Below are 20394 nucleotides of genomic sequence, written 5' to 3'. Positions count from 1 at the left end.
ATCCGCTGAAATCCAGGGCTGATATCCACAGTCACACATTCAAAAAATCCCCTAAAATTCCTTCTTCGACCCGATATTAACCCATAATTCAGCTTTTTTTACCCCAGAGTCCTCGAGAGGGGCCCAGGCTGGGTGCAGGGTGTACTCACGGGGGTGCTGCTGTCGGAGAAGGTGTTCATGCTGATGGATCTGCTCATCCTGCCCGAGGACAGGGATGCTGGGGAGGGGCTGCGCTCCTGGGGCCGCTCCGGGGGCAGGTCCTGGCGCTGGAGGTGCTCCCGCCATGCCCGCTGGATGCTGGAATGAGAACGGGCCCACATGGATACTCCTGGCTCCACACAGGGGTCTGGGGGGTTTGTTTTCCCACCTGGATAACGAGCGTGGCTCTGGGAGGTCTCACTGAAGTCGCTGCTGGTGGAACTTGTAAAGCAGGACCAGAGAATCCCGGACTGGTTTGGGTTGGGGGGACCTTAAAGCTTATCCAGTTCCATCCAGGGATCCTCCCACTAGCCCAGGTTGCTCCAACCTGGCCTTGGACACTCCCAGGGATGGGGCAGCCACAGCTTCTCTGGGCAACCTGTGCCAGGGCCTGCCCACCCTCCCAGCCAAGAATACCTTCCCAACATCCCATCTAAACCCAGACCATGTTACTCAGAGCCCCATCCAATCCCTAAATCCACAGAATTATTTCAATTTGAGATTATACATAACTCAGCAATTCCCTTACATCCTGCAAAAAAATATAAATATTCATTTACATATTAAAAGAATGAATGACCTTCAACACCTCACACTGATAGCAGTTTTCAGATTATACAGCAGGTACAGCTGGAAGTTGAGAGCCAGACCAGTGGCACTGGATTACAGAATTCTGGAATGGTTTGGGTTGGAAGGGATCTTAAAGCTTATCCAGTTCCATCCAGGGATCCTTCCACTATCCCAGGTTGCTCCAACCTGGCCTTGGACACTCCCAGGGCTGGGGCAGCCAGAGCTTCTCTGGGCAACCTGTGCCAGGGCCTGCCCACCCTCACAGCCAGGAATTCTTTCCCAACATCCCATCTAAACCCAGACCATGTTACTCAGAGCCCCATCCAATCCCTAAACCTACAGAATTATTTCAATTTGAGATTATATGTAACTCAGCAACTCCCTTACATTCTGCAAAAAAATATAAATATTCATTTACATATTAAAAGAATGAATGACCTTCAACACCTCACACTGATATCAGCTTTCAGATTATAAAGCAGGTACAGTTGGAAGTTGAGAGCCAGACCAGTGGCACTGGATTACAGAATTCTGGAATGGTTTGGGTTGGAAGGGACCTTAAAGTCCATCCAGTCCCCCATGGGCAGGGACACCTTCCACTGGCCCAGGTTGCTCCAACCTGGCCTTGGACACTTCCAGGGCTGGGGCAACCCCAGTTTCTCTGGCACCCTGTAGAAACAGCTCCTTTTAGGATTTTGAGGCAATTGAGTGTTTATTCACTGGCACAAGCAGTATTTACATGTTTATATTTACATGTCCTTTCTATTTTCAAGCTGGAGAATATACTGAGGTTAAATCATAATTCCCCTTCTAGAAAGCTCCCTGAAATTCATTCTTACCTTTGTTTTATTTTGCATCACTAGAAGACACTGGTTGGATTTTAATTTGAAACTTCAGGGCCTTTTAATATTTTAATACAGCATTAATATTTTAATGTCCTAGCATATTATTGTCCTATATATCTCAATGTATAGTGAGTTAGTGGATGGAGCTGGATAAAGCCAAAGCCTGAACCAGGGAAGGAGGAACAACCTGGAAGAGTCACAAAGAGGATTCCTGTGCTCTGACAGACACGTGGGTGAGTTTGAAGTTCTATCCCCACGGACACAGCACGGTCAGGTCTTTTAGAACAACTGATCCCACGGGTTTAGGTTGGATCTCAGGGAAAGGTTCTTCCCCCAGAGGGTGGTTGGCACTGACCAGGCTCCCCAGGGCAGTGGGCACAGCCCCAAGGCTGCCAGAGCTCCAGGAGGGTTTGGCTGATCCTCTGGGGCACAGGGGGTGACTCTGGGGATGTTCCTGTGCAGGGCTGAGGGTTGGACTGGGTGATCCTTGTGGGTCCCTTCAGCTCAGCAGATCCTGTGATCTCAGGATTCAACGATCCTGTTGCATCAGAATCGGGGAGCTCATTCCCGGCTCCCGGCACTGTCTCCCTCCCTTCCCGGCAGCAGGTGTCGTGCGTGTGCCTTGGCTCGGGGCTGCCTCACTTCCCAAGGAAATCCAGCTTTTTCCCGTGCCAGGCAGCCGTGCTGCAGCCCCAGAGCAGGAACCCTGCTCCCCTCGGCCCCAAATCTCCATCCCCTGGGGAACTTCACGTTGGATGGGAAAACCAGCACTGAAAAAGACTCTGCTTGGTCTGTGCTGCACTTCCCTCCTCTGGGATGCTCTCTGGATATATGGAAAATCCAGCAGAGTCTCGAATATTCTTTAATTTCACGGGGGAAATGACAAAAAATTAGCACAACACTGACGTTTAACATTTGAAACTTGGTTCAAAGGGAATGTGAATCATAGAATCCCAGAACAGTTTGGGTTGGAGGGACCTTAAAGCTCATCCACTTCCACTCCTGCCATGGCAGGGACACCTTCCACTAGCCCAGGTGGCTCCAACCTGGCCTTGGACACTTCCAGGGATCCAGGGGCAGCCACAGCTTCTCGGGGCAACCTGTGCCAGGGCCTCCCCACCCTTCCAGTCAGGAATTCCTTCCCAATATCCCATATAACCCTGCCCTCTGGCAGTGGGAAGCCATTCCCTGTTGTCCTGTCCCTCCATTCCTTGTAAATAGTCTCTCTCCATCTTTCTTTTCACCTCCCTTCAGGTCCTGCAAGGCCATAATCAGCTCACCCCAAAGCTTCTCTTCTCCAGGCTGAACAATCCCAATTCTCTCAGCTTCATGTGCTTAAAGGTTGATAAGAACTTAATTAACTTGTTAACTTGAGGCTCTTTTCTAAAAGTTACACAGAATTCCAGACAGAGACAGTCTGGATTCCTCAGGAATGGGACACACTCAGCTGCACTGAAGGGCAGAACCAACATCCTTCATTACTCACATTTTCACTTTGGACTCCAAGGGCTCTAAGTTGATGTGATATTTCTCAATGTTGTTTTCCTCATCCATGGCCAGCTGATGGCTGTGGGGAGAGGAAAAAAAATGGGTTTAACAAGTCCCAGCACGACATTCCTGCAATCACTGTGAATTAATTCCATAATTTTGACAAGAACATACAAGAGCTGCTCGTTATAAGGTGACACTGTCTTTGGAGAGAGGCATCTGGGTCTCTGTGTCCAGATTCTTTGGAGTGCCAACCAAAGAGATGGATTTGGATCCAGTTTCCAGATGGGAACCTGCCTGAGTGCTTGTGCTGAACACCTTCCAGATGCCACAGCTCCAGGGACAGGCCCACCCAGCGAAGAAGCTGCTGCAAATCAAAAAAAAAACTGCCCTGGCAAAGAGAAGAGAGATTTGTGCTAAATTAACTTCCATCCCTGCAGCTACACCAGAAAAGAACAGGAAGGAACAACGGGAATGCTGGGAGCAAAGGAATTACAGCAGCAAAAGCCATACAGGGGGGTGAAGGAAAAAATTCTTGGGAAGAAATGATGGTCAAGGAATGGGCACTGCTGGGAAAAAGCAATTTTAAAAAGCTACAAGATAAAAAAAAAAATCAAATATCTGGGGCCACTGCTGTGGCTGCAGGAGCAGCATGAAGGGCAGGAAAGTTTGGAAGATTGGACCCCAACCTGTGGAGTTATTTTGAGACCTTACTGGACACTTAATTACATCACTCAATCAGCAGCAGTTTGCAGGAATTATCCTCCTGTAACTGAAAATAAGAATTGTTTACGGGAGAGGTGCAAGATTTGGAATATTTAGAGTATCACCAAGAGAAAAACACGGTCTAGACCCCAGAGATGGTCCCTCAGCAAGGGACTGTGACCTCAGAAAAGCCATTTCACTTCATCATGGGTGGAAATCACACACTTACCTTTGAAGCAAGTCTTTGCCATCATTGACCTGTTCCAAGGTGTGCTGGAGCCTCCGGAGTTCTTCCTAAAAGGAGAGAAAAACCCATTTCAGTGTGCTTATGGGAAGCCCTTGGCTGACACTGGAGATTCCTGCTCGACCCCTGAATAAAATGGGCCATCAAGGGGCATCTGTGAAATTGCTTTTAAATTCAAAAATCCAAAATCACTACAAATAAATCAATATATTTATCAGCATGTCCAGCACAAGTGTGAAAGGAAATATCAGACCTACAAAACTAACACTCAGAGCCAAAGGGGAAGGTGTTCTTTCACCTCTCAGGTGAGTGGCTGCTTTGATTCTCATCATCTTGGTGAGAGCAGCAGCTCAAACTTTCAGAATCTTCTCTTTGTTCTGCAATCAGACATTATTCAGGCTCAAAATTAAGAGTCACTGGCTGAGTTTCACAGCCTTTATTTGCATCAGCTGCTGTTTCAGTAGCAGAGGAGTCACAAATTTAGGTGCAGATGCAGAGCTGGGAGTCTCCACATCTGTGTGAATGTCCTGGGAAAAATCCACCCCTGATGTTCAGGACAGAGATTGGGCTTAAAAAAAAATAAAAATGTGTCCCACTGGTGGGGTTTTATCATCCCAAAGGGGTGGAGGAGAACCAGGGCCAACACTGAACCCTCCAAAGCACAGCCCTGGGAGGGGATGCAAGAGAGTCACCACCTCGAGACTCAGGGATGTGCTCCAGGTTTGTGTTCATACATCAGATATTGATAATTGAACAACAGCAGAAGATGAGAAACTATAAAAACCAAAGATGATACTTCATGGCTTCTTTTAGCTCCTTAAGTTAGGGATCAGATGGAAAAGCACTTTCTCATTGAGAAGGAAGGAAGCAGGGTGATTTACTTCCCACTTCTCTAACAGGTATGGGATTCCCAGGAAGGCCAAGAACATTTAAAAGGCTAAAAAAGGATATTTTCCCCCTATATATCTTCTCTGACAGGGGGATGAACACAGATTTCTGTTGCCAATAAGAGCACTGCAGTGTCCAGGAGCACAACCCATCAGCCAGCTCCACCTTCTGCTTTCCCAATCAAAGCTGCTTTTCTGAAACAAAGACATTTTAATCCTGTCCAAGATCCCACCCTGTTTGACACCAACAAGATCCCAGTTGGGAGCTGATATACCCCTGACACAGCTTCATTTCCTCCCAGCCTCCGAACAACTATTACTGCAAAATAGATTTTAAGCATAAAGTGGATTTGCCAACATGACAATTGAGATGTTTCCCAGTCTCTGCCCCTCTGGGTCTCACATTGCAGCCCCATTTTGGGGTCAAACCACAGCTGGCTGTGACTTTGGAAGCTCCTGCCACTCGTCTGCCATCGGAAATGATCCAGTCAGGAAAATTCTTTGTGGTTTTACCTTCCTCTTTTCATTGTCTGCTTTGAGGAACATCCTCCTCTGGCATATTAAAACCAAGCAACTTTCCAAATTGCTTTCTTTGAAGCCCAGCTCAGATCAGAAGATACCCCAGATAACCTTTCCCTCTCCCCCATTATTCCTCTGGTCATTTTTCCAGCCTGCTCCAGGGCCATGTACAGTCATTTAGAACGTGCAAACAATTTGCAATTGGCTTTATACACAGCTCTGGGTGACAAAACCTGCAGGGCTGACATAAATCATCCCTTGTGTCTGACATCATTTTCTATTAACCTCGGGGTGAAAACCGAACACTCACACAAAAAAGTCAAACCCCAAATTGGTTGTGACATTTTGGACTGTTCAGTCTTTCAATTAAACATCAGCAGCCAGGCTTTATAAAAGCTGGGATGAAAGGCAGCTCCGGAAGGGGCCCAGCAATGTTTGCATAATTGGGAAGAGGAGGAGACATAAAATCTATACTAATTTCAGTTTTGCGTCATTAACCATGAAATATTGATCAGCTCTCCTTGCAACCAAATTTATGGAGCTGCTGTGCCCGGGGAAAAGGGTTGGGATGGTGCTCCCTCAGCCCCTGGCACGGCCACTGAGGGGTGACAGTGACACCAGGAGGCTGCTCTGCCAACCCTGGGGAGAGGCAGCTCCACATCCCACCTGGAGCGACCCAGCTGCAAACTCCAACTGCAGGAAATTAAAGTGGAAGGGATCCAGCCTCCTGATGGAATCCGGGATGAATCGTGGTGCCTCTGCAAGCCCTGTGACACACACACACACTGTCAAACTCCCTGCACTTCTCTTTTTCCTGCTGCAGCTCAACACAGACATCAGGAGGGACTGGGCAGCTCCAGACAGGGAGGGACCGAGGGAGAGAAAGCCAGGAAAGCCTGAAGAGAACAAATCGTGGTCAGAGCAAACTCAAGGGTCTTTTTCTAGTCTTTAACACGCCTGTCCTGTTTATGCCTTAATTATTTTTCAGCCTGAAGATGTGAATGTTTAGGGAAGTGGGATATTGGGATGAAAGCCTTGAGGAGCAGCTGAGGGAGCTGGGGGGGCTCAGCCTGGAGAAAAGGAGGCTCAGGGGGGACCTTCTGGCTCTGCAACCCCCTGACAGGAGGGAGGAGCCGGGGGGGGTCGGGCTCTGCTGCCAGGGAACAAGGGACAGGAGGAGAGGGAACGGCCTCCAGCTGTGCCAGGGGAGGCTCAGGTTGGACATCAGGAGGAATTTCTGCTGGAAAGGGTGGTCAGAAGACAATGAAGTGCTCTCTGCTGCTGCTCACCTGTCCCAGCTAAACCACCCTCAGCACCAGCTCAGATCCACGTGCCATTCATATTCCAGCACAGAAGGATCCTCAGCTGCTTTCCCAACCCCTCAGCTGCCCTGGGATACTGGGAACAGCCCAATGCCAGTGCTGCTCTGCCCCCTGGTTTTAAGACTTTGTTTCCCATTTCACAAATAATTCCACCCCTTCCCCCTGTTTTTGGACCTTGGGGTTTATTAATTTCCCATTTTTCTCATTTTTCCTGTTATTCATTGATATCCTTCCCTGTTTTCCCAGGGAACACCGTGGTCCTTGAATGAAATGCTGTGGAGTCCTGTCTCAGCCTGACAGGACCTGTCAGGCAGAGCGTTAATTAAGCCTCTTAGCGGGATACAATGAGCGTAAAGAGGATCGAGGGATCGGGAGCCTTTGAAGGGGAGGTTTTTACACGCTGCTATTTCGGGCTCCCATTCACGCCGGCCGGGAGGTGCCGCTCCCTGGGAAAGCCGCGGGATTGCTGAGCAGCTTGTCCTCAAACAGCACCTCTGGTGGCACCTGAGGGAGCAGTGAGGGGGCACCTGGAGGCACAGGGAGCCCCAGTTTGGGCAGACAGGAGATCACCTGCGGTAACTCCCATTTCAGGGGTGTGCAGAGCGTCCTGCATCCCATTTTGGGCCATAAAATCTAATGCTACACCCCGAACACACTGAGCATTCCCTGAAGTTCATAGAATCACAGACTGGTTTGGGTTGGGAGGGACCCTAAAGCTCAGCTCATTCCACCCCCTGCCACGGGCAGGGACATCTTCCACTATTTTATACATATTATTATAGTTAAAAAAAGAATTAAAAAAATACAGGGTGTTCCTTCCTCTGGCTGATTGCCTGGGATGGATTTGGGAAAATCAGAGAATGGTTTAGGCTGGAAGGGACCTTAAAGCCCATCCAGTTCCACCCCCTGCCATGGGCAGGGACACCTTCCACTAGCCCAGGTTGCTCCAACCTGGCCTTGGACACTTCCAGGGATCCAGGGGCAGCCACACCTTCTCGGGGCAACCTGTGCCAGGGCCTCCCCACCCTCCCAGCCAAGAATTCCTTCCCAATATCCCACCTAACCCTGCCCTCCTTCAGCTAAAAGCCAGTCCCCTTTATCCTACTGGCAATTAAATGCCTGATGGTGACAAATGCTTTGTATCTTAGAAAAGGCCACGCGAGATGAGAGTGACTTTTGCACGTTGGGGGTGGGAGAGGGAAGGTCCTGCTTTATTTTCTCTGGCAACCCAACAGAGACCTCGAACACTCGAGCTTTGAGAGCTCCAGAAAAGCACATTAACACAGAAAAGCACAGATTACCAGAGCTCAGGGGCTCGGAGCCCACGGGCTGTCAGAGCCATTTCCCGGATGGCTTCGGAAAAATTCTGCATCAACAGAGTCACCTAAACCTCCTTAAACAAATTCAACATTCAGATTTAGAAACAATTGGGAATTAGCCTCGCTGAACTGGGTCAGTCACTGCAGGGAGACACAGCATGGACTGGCTGGGTTCTGTGTACCCAAACCTGCCCTCCCAGGGCACCTGAACTCCTTCCACCTTCTCTCCCGTGGGCATCCTGTCCTTTTGGGTCAGGATCTCTTCAAGGAAAAGTAAAGTTCTTATTTTTTCTTCTGCACTGGGGCTCTGAGCTTAATTAGATAAAACAGAATGTGGTTATTAACAGCTAATTAACAGCAAACAACATGAGACTCTCCCATCAAATACAACCTGTGTCTTCCCTTCCATGGCTCACCTTCACAAGGACATGGAGTGACAGGACAAGGGAACAGCTTAAAACTGCCAGAGACTTGGTTTAGGTGGGGTATTGGGAAGAGATTTGATATTGGGAAGGTGCTGAGGCCCTGGCACAGGTTGCCCAGAGAAGCTGTGGCTGCCCCATCCCTGGAAGTGTCCAAGGCCAGGTTGGATGGGGCTTGGAGCACCCTGGGCTAGTGGAAGGTGTCCCTGCCCATGGCAGGGGGTGGCACTGGATGGGCTTTGAGGTCCCTTCCAACCCAAACCATTCCATGACTCACATCCCTCTGCTACAAACCCTCCTGGCCAGCACAGGGGGAGTGTCCAAGCTCTGTCCATGCCCTTGCCCTCCCAAACAACCGGAGGAAGGTGCCACCAAAACCTGAGCACTGCACAGGGAAAAACTGGGTCACACCAAAGAGAAAACGAGGCCAAGAGGAGCAAACAGAGGGCAGGGAGCACTGAGATCTTCCAGGCTGGGAAGAGGTTCCACTGATTCCAGCAGCACTGGGATGAGCATTGGAGCCATTCAGCACAAAGGAGCTGAGCTGATGGCCAGAGGTCTCCAAGGATCCAACTGATAAATGGAGCACAGATGGGAAGAGGAGCCATCAGGCAATTAACTCCCACAGTTTATTGCTTGTGTTTCCATTATTCTGGCTACTTAAGGGGTCCTTCACTCAATATGCATTTTCTTGGTTTATTGAAAATCAAAGTCACGCTTGCAGAGCCCAGTGGCTGCAGTTCAGGTTCTTCTCCAGCAAGAAGGGCCACGTTGGTTTTGCTGCTCTCCAGCACAGACCAACTCTCAGGGAATTTTTTCAACACCAAGTTTCCTTCAAATTTCCCAGCTTATATCTTTACAGAACTGGGAAGTGATGAGGCAGAGAAGGAGAAGCTTTCTCAGAGCAGTGAGTTTGCTATTGGGTCAAAGATAAACTCTTGCTGTATCATTTCTCAGAGTTCTACTCGTTACTGTGCCAAAATCCCAGGGGATGCATTTGCCTCCTGTTTCACAGGCCACTGTCATCCCTCTGGAGAGGAGTTGGTGATATTTGCATTTCCTTCACATAAAGCCCTTCCTGCCTTTTTATACCCCAAGGACACAAGATCTAATTGTTTCTCTTCCCACTCCTGTAAATCATGACACTGCTCTCCTCTCACTCATCATTTAATCAAACAGGACTCAACATAAAACTTAACTCACTGTAAGCCCAAAATAAGGAATAAAAGCAGAAAGTCTTGGCCTTCCTACCTAAGAACAGAGCTGGTGCCTGATCCCTCTGCTCCAGCCCTGGCCCCACAAGGATGTCCAGGCCAGTTGATGTGTTGATTCCTTCCCAAGTGGGTGCAGCAGGCTGGAATGGGAAAGCAGCACTGCTGCTGATCTCTCCCAGGGGACAGGAGCACTCACAGCACGACCTGTTGAGCTCTTCTCCACTTTCCCTGATATCAATAAATTGTTTTCTTTTCCTTCCTTCAGCTCAGCCCTCAGGAAGAAAAGAGCAATCTACTGCACTCTGGCTACAAAACACTATTTCATAGTTGCAGCAGTTCTGGAAGGATGCAGAAGGTTGCAGAAGGATGAATACCATTAAAATCCAAGTGAGATTCCTTTTAAAAAGCCTTTTCTTTCTGCTGCTGTCACTGTGGTCAGGGCTTTCAGCAGCACTCACCATACACAGGCTTTTAACTTCTGCCAGGGGAATAAACCAGAGAGAGAATGAAGCCTATTGACATCTTGGCTTCTCTGCCACCAAAGTGCTTCCAAAACTACAGCCAGGATGAACACTGAGGAAAAGGTCTGGAACAACACAAGTGCTGGAGGAGACTCAGCAAAGAGTTTCACAGTTAGAGTTCAAGGGAAAAAGTAATATATACACACACACACATATAGCAACACTCAGGGATTCAATCTATGGCTAGAAAACCCATTTCTCACTGAAATCCAGACATTTTTGCAGTCAGGTGTCAGCTGCTTTCCAAGTGGCAGCAAGGTCTGAATGGGTTGCTTACAGGAGGAGGAGATGCTAAACCCTATCTGGGTTAAAAATCTTGGCATTAAGGTTAAATCTGGGCATTCAAATTAAATCTGGGCACTCAAATTAATGTCATTTGTATGGGAGAAAAACCTGGGGTGAATCAGCAGCACCAAAGCACAGAATGTGTGGTACATTTGTCCATCTATGGTGCCTTTGCTGCAGTGAGAGCCTTCCCCGGGACAGCAACCAGCACGGGGTAGGAAACGCTGATTTTTTTGGAATTAAAGCCAAAAATTTGGTAGCCAAATGCCACCCCACCCTGTCAGAGCAACCAGGCCTTCCCTGAAAACCCTACCTAGCAAAAGGCAGCCCCAAAATGCCAACAGGGCACGTCCAGTGCTGGAAGAGCCATGGAAGGAACAGGGTAAAGCCTAAAACCAAGATGTTTTGGAAGGAATTCAGTTTTCCAACCCAGTATTTATGTGGGATGGTCTTTAATCTTCAAGAAATTAAAGAGAATCGCAACCTGAGTGTTGTGTTTTACTTCAGGGCACAAAAGCTGCACCTCAGAGAGAAAAGCATTGGCCAAATTAAACCGGGAATGTTTCGGTGGAGAAATTCCCATCCTTAAGTGTCACCAGCAGACCCAATTTCTTCACATTTACCATTATTTACCACCCCCTGAAGGGCTGCAGAGTTGTGCCTGATAAAAGTTAACAACATTTGGGTCAAACAGCTGCTTTCCAAAGAACCCAAATCTGCACCCAACCCACTCCACTGGCAGAGCCCCCCCACCTTCCACCCCCCTCCAAGGCTTTTGTTCTAAATTAAAGTTGAGCCCAGCTTACTTTTAAGGGCAATATGATGAGATTGCAACCCAGCCAGTGTGAATTCCAGCATGGCAGGAAGGGGAAGGCAGGGGGAAAATCTGACATGACAGATCCATCTCTGAACTCCCAGTGGAGGGTTTTGTTCCCCCCCCCCCCGAAAAAGTAAGCAGCTCTTTTTATAGCTCCTGAGCCTATTATTTCCAACAACAACAGCAGATGAGTGTTTTAAACCTGAAAAGAAACATATTAATCCAATTTTCAGCTTTTCAGCATGTGGTACTGTCTACTAATTTTCACAAAAGAGTGATGAACCAATTTAGGAATCAGAAGGTTACTGTGAAAAACTAATAATCACATCTATTACAGAAAAGCTTTTTCTATACCTCTTGTCATTCTGAAAGTCCCATTTAGGCCAAGTGGAATGTTTTAGGAATATAAACAAAGGAGTTGCTTTTGGGAAACACAACAAACATCTGTTACCCTGCACTGGAGCTGTGCTGACAAAGCAGTGCCCGAGCCAGCAAATTCTCAGCCACTGCCTCTGCCTGGACAAGGCCCCTGCAGAGTTTATTGCCAGGATATTTTGCCCTCCAACTGCTCCCATGGGAATTCCCAGCCCTGGGTGGGATAGGTGGTGAGGATACAGGGGAGGCAGAAGCTTTAATCAGCTCCAAGGCACGATGAGTGAGGACAGGACAGTGTGGAGGATGAAGATGGACCCAACATGGGTTGATGAAGCTTTTCCACACCACCTTTCCCACCAAGGACAGGGGCTTGGAGCACCCCATGCCCAGGTCATTGTCACCTGGCCAGAGCTGAGCTGGAACATGGGACCCAATCTGGGCTTGCACGAGCCAACAGCTCCAACTCACAAAACTTGGTTTCATCTAGCAGGGATGTTTTTCCCCCTTTTTTCCTCGGTTTCCAGTTTTCTGGAGAGCAGATGGATCAAGGCAGGGCCCCAAGCACGGACTGTTCAAGGCAGAACAGTGGCCACGTGTATGATGGGGCTTCATCTGCACAGAGCACGTTGTTAAGTGGTTTTTTAAACTCTTAAAAAAGAGATTGTTTATGCCCTGACATTTCACCCCTGTTGGAAACAGCCCCAGAGCAGCTTGAGTGGGATCACAGCAGAAATCCCTCTCCCTTCCACAGCCCTGCAGGGGACCATTGGAAAACGGTGCTGAGCTAATTAGACAAGTCCTAAAGATGCTCCCCTGGCAATCTCACAGGTGAAATCAGCTCGTCCCTCCATCCTGCCTTCCCAGTTAATCTCTTGACAAGAGTCATTAACACAATTGTTCAATCTACTGCAGTTGCTTTGGAAAGTGCAGATAATTTACAATCCCATTAAAAAGATGGCCACAGATTAGTCTCAGAGGCAAATTACCAAACTATTCAGTTGTGTTTTTAGCACATTAGCTTTATGAGTCCTGGAGAAAAAAAGAAATCATAATCACAGAACATAACGGGTTTCAGAGCAGATCTACCCATCAAAACCCACCTATCTCATTTCCTGCATAAAAATTAAGTGTAATTGCAGCTTGTGGGATACTCAGTGCAGCAGCTGAGCAACCACATGGACCTTTGTCTTCTGTGAATAGCAGGAAAACAACCCCAAGTACTAAAAGATCATGAAAAGTATATGAATCTGTTCAATGAAAGAAGCCAGGATTTAATTACTTCACAGCTTATGCTAAATATCTGCTGCTATTCAGAATTCCAGTTATTTCTATGATGTCATTCAAGGTGCTGGAGGATGCTGAGCATGGGATGAAGGCACTGGGCCTTGGAAAACATAATGAAACAGATTTTTGCTGCTTCTCAGTATCAACTTCTCAAATCCAACATGGAGAAGCTTCCAACGCTATTAATTTCTTCCAATAATTCCAAGCTTCCAATACAACCCTCAGGAGAAAAAAAAACAACTCCAAAGCTTTCCAGGTGAAACAACCACCAGTGTAAAGGAGGAGGGATCTGTGGCACTACCCAAGTTCAAGAGGTTGCTCTTCCTTGAGCTCCTGAGGAGTTAAATCTAATTTCTCCTGTGCTGCAGATATCTAAGGAGATGTTTTAATTGAAGGCAGTTGCTAAGCAACTGCATCCCGTGTGCTGCAGCACCTGGAGCAGATAAACATCAGGATGGCACTTTACAAACCCGATTAGTGGCGAGGAAATCGCAGCTACAAGGAGCTGCAAGTGGCTCCTCCACAAGTTCTGCCTCCAACCTGACACCCACCAGCAAGGAAAACCCAGGGAAACTCAGCTGAGGAGCTCTCTCCTCCTCCTCCTCCTCTTGCCCAGTGTTGTTCTCACACCCAGAGTTTATCAAGAGGGAGAGAGCACTAGTGGGATTTCTCTTACTCAAAGCCTTCCCTGGGGTGTAACTCCTCAGGATAAAATCCTACAGCTCTTGCAGCCACACACAGATGTTTTTCTGACAGGCCTGTGAGTCTCTGAAAAGCCTCAGAAAATGCACATTTCCAGCTCACAGAGGAAAAGATTTCCTCCTGACTTTTATAACTGGACATTATTGTTTAAAGGCCCTGCTCCAGCAGCTTTACAAGCTGTTTAAAAGCTGGTTATTGGTGCTGTTACTGCTTTTCTAACTGAGACTATGAAGTGCTTTAATAGCTCATGTTCAACATGATCTTTACATTACAATATTAATATAAATGTTAACATTTATCCCTCACTTCTGTCATTAGTGATCTGCTACATCAAGGTCTGCTACGTGGCAACCAATTAAACACCGGGATTCAGGGAAGTTCCATCTGCATTTTCCCACCCTGCACATCCCAGCCAGAGCCAGAACGTGATTTCCCAAATAAAAACCATCCCTGCTGCCTTTGTTATGTTCCAAAAATCCCTGCTGCCAAATGCAGAACAACAGGCTACAAAGTCCCCGGAGAACTGTCGCTTTGGAAGCTCAGACACGTGTGGGACTCACTCCTCAGGTCTCCAGGTACCTTCAGAGGACTGTTTCCCAGCACATCTCCAGCTTTCAGGGTGGAGAACAGCCTGGCTTGGTGCCAGGGGCAAGGGGGACTGGAGGGAAAGCAGGATTGTGATCCAGGGGGATGGACTGAGGAGCAGGAGGAATTTTTCCACAGCCTTGTCATGTCAAATACCAACCCAACTGCAAAAAGAGTTCCCAGGAAGGCAAACAGTTCCTGCAAAGACACAGAACTGTGCCCTGGGCAAGCCTGGGAGGGCTTTCAAGGCGAGTTTAACTGACACAGCTTGGATGTGAACACCTAAAACCCACCAAGGTCCCAGTTCAAAGCAAACCCTTCACTGCAGCTGCCACTCCAGCACCTGCTTAGGAACTGTGTGAAACAGGACTGGGGAAAACATCTCAGTTTGTCCAGGATTGGGATGAACTTCAGCACACAGAGTATGTTCAGTGGGAAGGGACTCACCAGGATCATGGAGCCTGCACAGGACACCCCAGGAACCACCCAGGGGTGGTGCTGTGACCACTTCCATGGGGAGCCTGTTCCAGTGCTCAGCCAAGTCTTGGTGTTCCTTGGACCAAACTTCACCTCTGACACAAGAAAACAGCCTTGGCTGTATCATCTCCACATCCATAAACACTGGGGTCAATCCAAAGCTGTCACAGACCGGTTTGGGTTGGAAGGGACCTTAAATCCATCTCATCCCACCCCCTGCCCCGGGCAGGGACACCTCCCACAGGCCAGGCTGCTCCTGTTAATCTTACCCAGGTCTGGGGCATCATCATCCAAAAGGTTCTTAAAACCCACATGTCCTCTTGGGGCTGAAATAATAAACCCTTTCCTTGGTGGTAACACTCCAAAGCCAAAGCAGAACCAGGGCATTATTTCCAAGGTTTATTTGCTCCTCAGTTATCCCATTCCCTTGTTTCTTTGGCTCCCCCTCCCACCAGCTGCCTTATTTGCTGTGTGCAGCCCTCAATATTAACCACAATCCAGGTTCTTAATGTTTAATGTGTGGCTGATGGGATCCCTCAGCATCCAGCAGAGCCTTTGAATAAAGGGCAGCCCAGAAAAAAAAACCAACTTAAATGCAAACAAAAAAGCAGCACGTGAAACCCTAAGATAGAAGCTGGGCACACTCAATCTGGGAAAGCAAAGAGCTACAGTTGGTATGAATAATTCAAAAACAGCCTCAGACAAACGATCTCAGGTCTGGAAGGAAATGGTAAAATCTCTGGAGTCTGCAGCTCTTTCTATTACAGCCTGGTTCATGCTCGGTGGGGTTTTCCCTGGGGTTATTTTTTACTCTTTTTAAAAAAACAAAATATATATATATATATACATACACACAAATAAACAGTCAGATAGGATGTTCAGATAACACATCCAGCAGACCCCAGAGAAATATTTGGATTTTACATTCATTTCTGCCCTGTAAATTATTCATTAACAGGGATCACGCAATGGGGGGAAAATTAAAAATTGGCAAATTAGTTTTCATTTGTTTATGTTAATTATTTAGCATCCTTCCCTTCTATTAGGAAGGACACAGAGGGAGATTAGTCTTGTTCTGAGGCTGTGTTTGCTCCCCAGACAACACACAATTAGCATTGCTATGGCTACTTTTGTGCACCATCTAGAGAAATGACTCCACTGCCCAGATCTGCTGCTGAGACCTTGTGGAATATGCTGGGTTTCCAAAATGCAGATCTGCCTGGGGAGATTTTTCAAAAAAATAGGCTGTTGGGTCTTTATTTACAGATAAAAAAAAAAAAAAAAAAAAAAAAAATCAATGATTGCTTCCAGGACCCTCCCCTGAATTCAGCTGAGGCTCCACCCCAGGACACTGAACCTCCTCCTGCACTCCAGGACACTCCAGCCAGCTGGAGTTTTGCCTCCAAGTTCAGACACAGTTGTTCCTCTTCAACGAGAGGTTTCAAAGAGAGGGTCATCCCCATTTTAATGGTGTTGATGGGTTATTTATTTACTGGGTTCAGCTCTGGGCTCCCCAGCACAGGAGGGACACAGAGCTCCTGGAGTGGGTCCAGTGAGAACCATGGAAAGGGTGAAGGGACTGGAGCATCTCCCTCCCAAGGACAAGCTGAGGGAGCTGGGGCTGTTCTGCCTCTCTGGGCAACCTGGGCCAAGAATTCCTTCCCAATATCCCATCTAGCCCTGCCCTCTGGCAGTGGGAAGCCATTCCCTCTTATCCTGTCGTTCCATCCCCTGTAAATAGTCTCTCTCCATCTTTCTTTTTGGCTCCCTTCAGGTCCTGGAAGGCCACAATTAAGTCACTCCAAAGCCTTCTCTTTTCCAGGCTGAACAACCCCAATTCCCCTCATCCTTTCCTCCCAGCAGAGCTGTTCCACCCCTCTGAGCAACTTGGTGCCTCCTCTGGACTCCCCCAACAGGTCCACATCCTCCCTATGCTGGAAAATCCGGAGCTGGAGTGAGGACTATCTAGGTCCTGGCAGGCACAGGTACCCCAGAGGGAGACAGCTCTATGCTGCATCATCAGAGGAGCTTTATTGGAACTGAGGTTCCATCCCTCCCCCAGGGGGGCAGAACCGACCCTCACATTAAGGATATTTATGAGACAAAACCCCACCATTCTAATTCTGTCCATTTATCCCAGTTAGTTTTGCTGCAGAGCAAATATTAATATAAATAGCCCTGCAAAACACCCTGCCATGCTGAAGCCAAATTTCCTGCCTGCTGAAAAGCAGAAGCCCGTTCCTATTAAGTGATTCGTTAAAAACAAGCTTCCTCCCCTGACCTACACCTCACAAAAAACCAGCAGATTGAAATTAGCAGCAGAAACAAGACCCAAGAGCGAGTTTAAACCAATGATTTAAACCAATGATTTAAGCTTCACTTTACACAGAGGGTCACTGTGATGAAGTTGTGCCCATCCACGGGACTCCAGGGCCCTCCCTGGGTTAAAAACTGGAGCTGCTCACAAAGCTCACCTAGGAGGGTGGGAGGGCTCTGCCAAAAGGGAATCCTGAATTTCACGTTCTGCTTTTTATTACACATTGTGAATTCTCCTCTGAACACTCAATAAAGTGAAAAGAGAGAGGAAAGGAAAAATAAAGCCCAGTTTTTTAGTCAATGTTTATATATATGTGGAGAAATTCCATGTGTTTAGAATTATGAGTGAGACTGTGCAATAATCACTCATTTTAGCAGAAACATTTGCAGCTTGGAATCATGGAATTGTTAAGTTTGGAAAAGCCCTCTAAGGTCACTGAGTCCAGTCATTAACCCAGCACTGCCAAGGCCACCCTAACCCATGTCCTCAAGGGCCACATTTAGAGAGCTTTTAAATCCCTCCAGGGATGGGGATCCGCCCTGGACAGCCCTTTCCATGAAGAAATATTCCCTAATATCCAATCTAAACCTTCCCTGACCATGAAGATCATCCAGTTCTACCCCCTGCCATGAGCAAAGACACCTTCCACTAATCCCAGGTTGCTCCAACCTGGCCTTGGACACTCCCAGGGCTGGGGCAGCCACAGCTTCTCTGGGCAACCTGTGCCAGGGCCTCCCCACCCTCCCAGGGAGGAATTTCTGTGAATGGAACCAAAAGGTTTCTCACACACAACTAAAACTCCAGATCATTTCTAACCAGGACACTGCCAAGGGCTCCAAAGCACGTTGGAAAATCATTTTTCCTCCCCCACCATAGTGAGGAAGGTGAACCTTCATCTAACTAGAAATATTTTCACACAAATGAAGGTTTGTGCTAATTTAGATTTCCCCACCAGGACACAGATAGATTCCAAGATAAATGTAATTTTTGAACTCCAGCACTGTCACTGCACAGTGAAAAAACCAGGGAATTAAAGAGCTCCAAGTATCATTCTGGCTGCACATGCCTTGCTTCCATTAATGAAAATTAATGGAGAAAGGCTGTTTTCATGGCCAAGAGTCCCAAAAGCAGGGAAACTTTTTAATAGAGCATCACCTTGCTAGAAATTATCATCAAGCTCTGTTCTCTTCAATATCGTGGAAAAGGGAGATTCCCCAATGTAATTGCTTTGTGGTTCTTGGATCAGATCTTGGCAAGGCAAAATTCCTCTTCATTCCAATGGCAATTAACCCTCTGGAAGGGACACCTGGGCAAGGGCAGCAGAAACCCTTCCCTTCTGTTGGGTGGCAAAACTGGTCCTTGCTCAGAACAAGCCACAAATAACCGGAGCATCCAAATCCTCCGGGAATTATTCACACTTTTGGGCTCCACATTCCAATTATTATAACCAACACTAATTCCCAAAATCAATTCACAGTTTCTTGCAGCTCTAGAAACTGGGTTGTCATGGTGAATATTTACGAGGTTGATAAAACAACCTTGTGGGGAGTGGTTTTGCTCAGGCACAAACGATGCACGGGGGGAATTTTCTGGGGTTTCAGACAAAGTGGTTGGGTGACAGGAAAGGTTTCCTCAGGCTGGGGAGCTCCTGCCCTGCTCCACACCTTCCCCATGGCTACAGCAACTGGTCACCACTTCCAGCTCCTCTTTCCTGCTTCTCCCAGAAGCCAACCCAGCTGCTTGTCCAGCTTCTGCCTTCAGGTTTTGCTGGAGGAGCGTCAGCACTTCAGGGGGAATTAAATAAAAATATTCCCAAGCAGCTGCTTAACTCCCAAAATTTAAATTCACTGATTGCACCAGCAGAGGTGACACCTGTGGCACCAAGGCTTGGGAACTTGTAGGACCTTGGCTTCAAGAGTTTGGCTGACTTTCCTCAACCTACACCTGCCACAGCATCCCTGCCATGAAGGTTTTACTGTCACAGTTCCCCCAGCACACTTGTATTATCCCAAATATTAGCTCCATGGTTTTAATGGGAATTTCAATAATTTATCACCTGGATTACCAGAGCTGCCTTATCTGTGCTTGCCTCTTAATAAGTCTTAATGCTGAGCAAACTGACAGTGAACAAGTCATCTAAACAAGCCTATTCTTTATATTTACAGTTAGAATTGCCAGCTGGAAAGGCTTGATCTCGTTCTTAGAATGCTCTAAAGGATTTCACTTACTTAAATTAGCACTTTCACATGGACCAAAATGTCTCACCTCTAAAAATCTTAACTCCCTGCCCAGAGAGAGCCATGTTCTGGTTATGGAATCAGCTGCCTCAATTTTCAAATTCCTTTTAAATTGTCCATAAAAAAAAAAAAGTGATTGTCGTGCTATGATACCCTTTGGTTGAAAACTTCTTTATTAATTTGGAGGAAGATTAATGAACTTCCCTTTCACGTTTTAAACACAGTTCTAAACATCGTGGTTTAATGACTTTTTTGTCTGACCCTTACTGGTTTCTTTTCCCTGAATGAGATTCCTGAGTAACAAACAGGTTTGGGAAGAGAAAGTGCACAGTTAAAGGGGTTTGTGAGGCTGGAGTGTTCCCAGGGGGGTGGAACAGCAGCAGAAGCAGTTCTGGGGGGGATATGGGCAGCTCATCCCCACAATCCCTTGGATCAGGACACACCAAAGGAAGAGGCAGTGCCCAGTTCTCCCTTGGCAGTAGGTACCTGCCAGTGCCACTGGCTGTGCCCTGGGTTCTGTGCTGGCAGAGGCAGTGAAAGGTTGATGCTGCTCATCCTTCCCTCTTCAATCATGGCCATAAATCATCTCCAGTGCCCAAACCCTTCCTTTGGGGATGGAAACCTTCCTATTTGTTCATCCACATAGAGCAGCTCCTCCACACCTGAGCTCCTTTGCTGCCTTCCCTGAGGGGGTTTGCAGCTCTCCCTGCTGGGCAGCAGGAGCACCACCGTGCCCAGGAACACCCGCACAACACCAGGACATTCTCCTCTAGTATTTTACCAATTGTCACCGGGATTGTGTTGCCTTTTCCCCCTCCTCCCAAGCACTGGGTTGACATTTTCATCAACATCTCTCTCCCAGGGCTCATCTCTCATGCCAATGACCAGCTCAGAGCCCAGCCCTTCCCACGTGAAGTGCAGATTTTCCCCCACATCCTCATCCATTCCCACTCCACATGACGACCTTCACTCAGTGCCTGCTCACAGGCTCCTTTGGCCACTCTCACACCCAACCACCCTCACTAACCCAACAACTTCTCATCCCTAGGAAGCATTTCCAT

General features: G+C 47.6%; 1 protein-coding gene across 2 annotated transcripts in view; it reads right to left on the bottom strand.

Moving 5' to 3' along the window:
* LOC114000743 (schwannomin-interacting protein 1) overlaps window positions 1-20394 on the bottom strand; it is a 134079-nt gene that overhangs the window by 91886 nt on the left and 21799 nt on the right. For both annotated transcript variants that reach the window (XM_039389946.1, XM_039389945.1), the window contains exons 2-4: window positions 4036-4100; window positions 3100-3180; window positions 150-297 (exon numbers count right to left, since the gene is read on the bottom strand). In XM_039389946.1, coding sequence (XP_039245880.1) covers window positions 150-297; window positions 3100-3180; window positions 4036-4100 — 294 coding nt within the window. The remainder of the gene's footprint in view (window positions 1-149; window positions 298-3099; window positions 3181-4035; window positions 4101-20394) is intronic.

Source organism: Pipra filicauda, unplaced genomic scaffold (assembly GCF_003945595.2).
Source record: "Pipra filicauda isolate LSUMZ 115617 unplaced genomic scaffold, ASM394559v2 scaffold78_size3787270_pilon, whole genome shotgun sequence".
In the NCBI taxonomy this organism is placed as follows: Eukaryota; Metazoa; Chordata; class Aves; order Passeriformes; family Pipridae; genus Pipra; species Pipra filicauda.
This window is presented reverse-complemented; position numbering and strand designations above follow the sequence as displayed.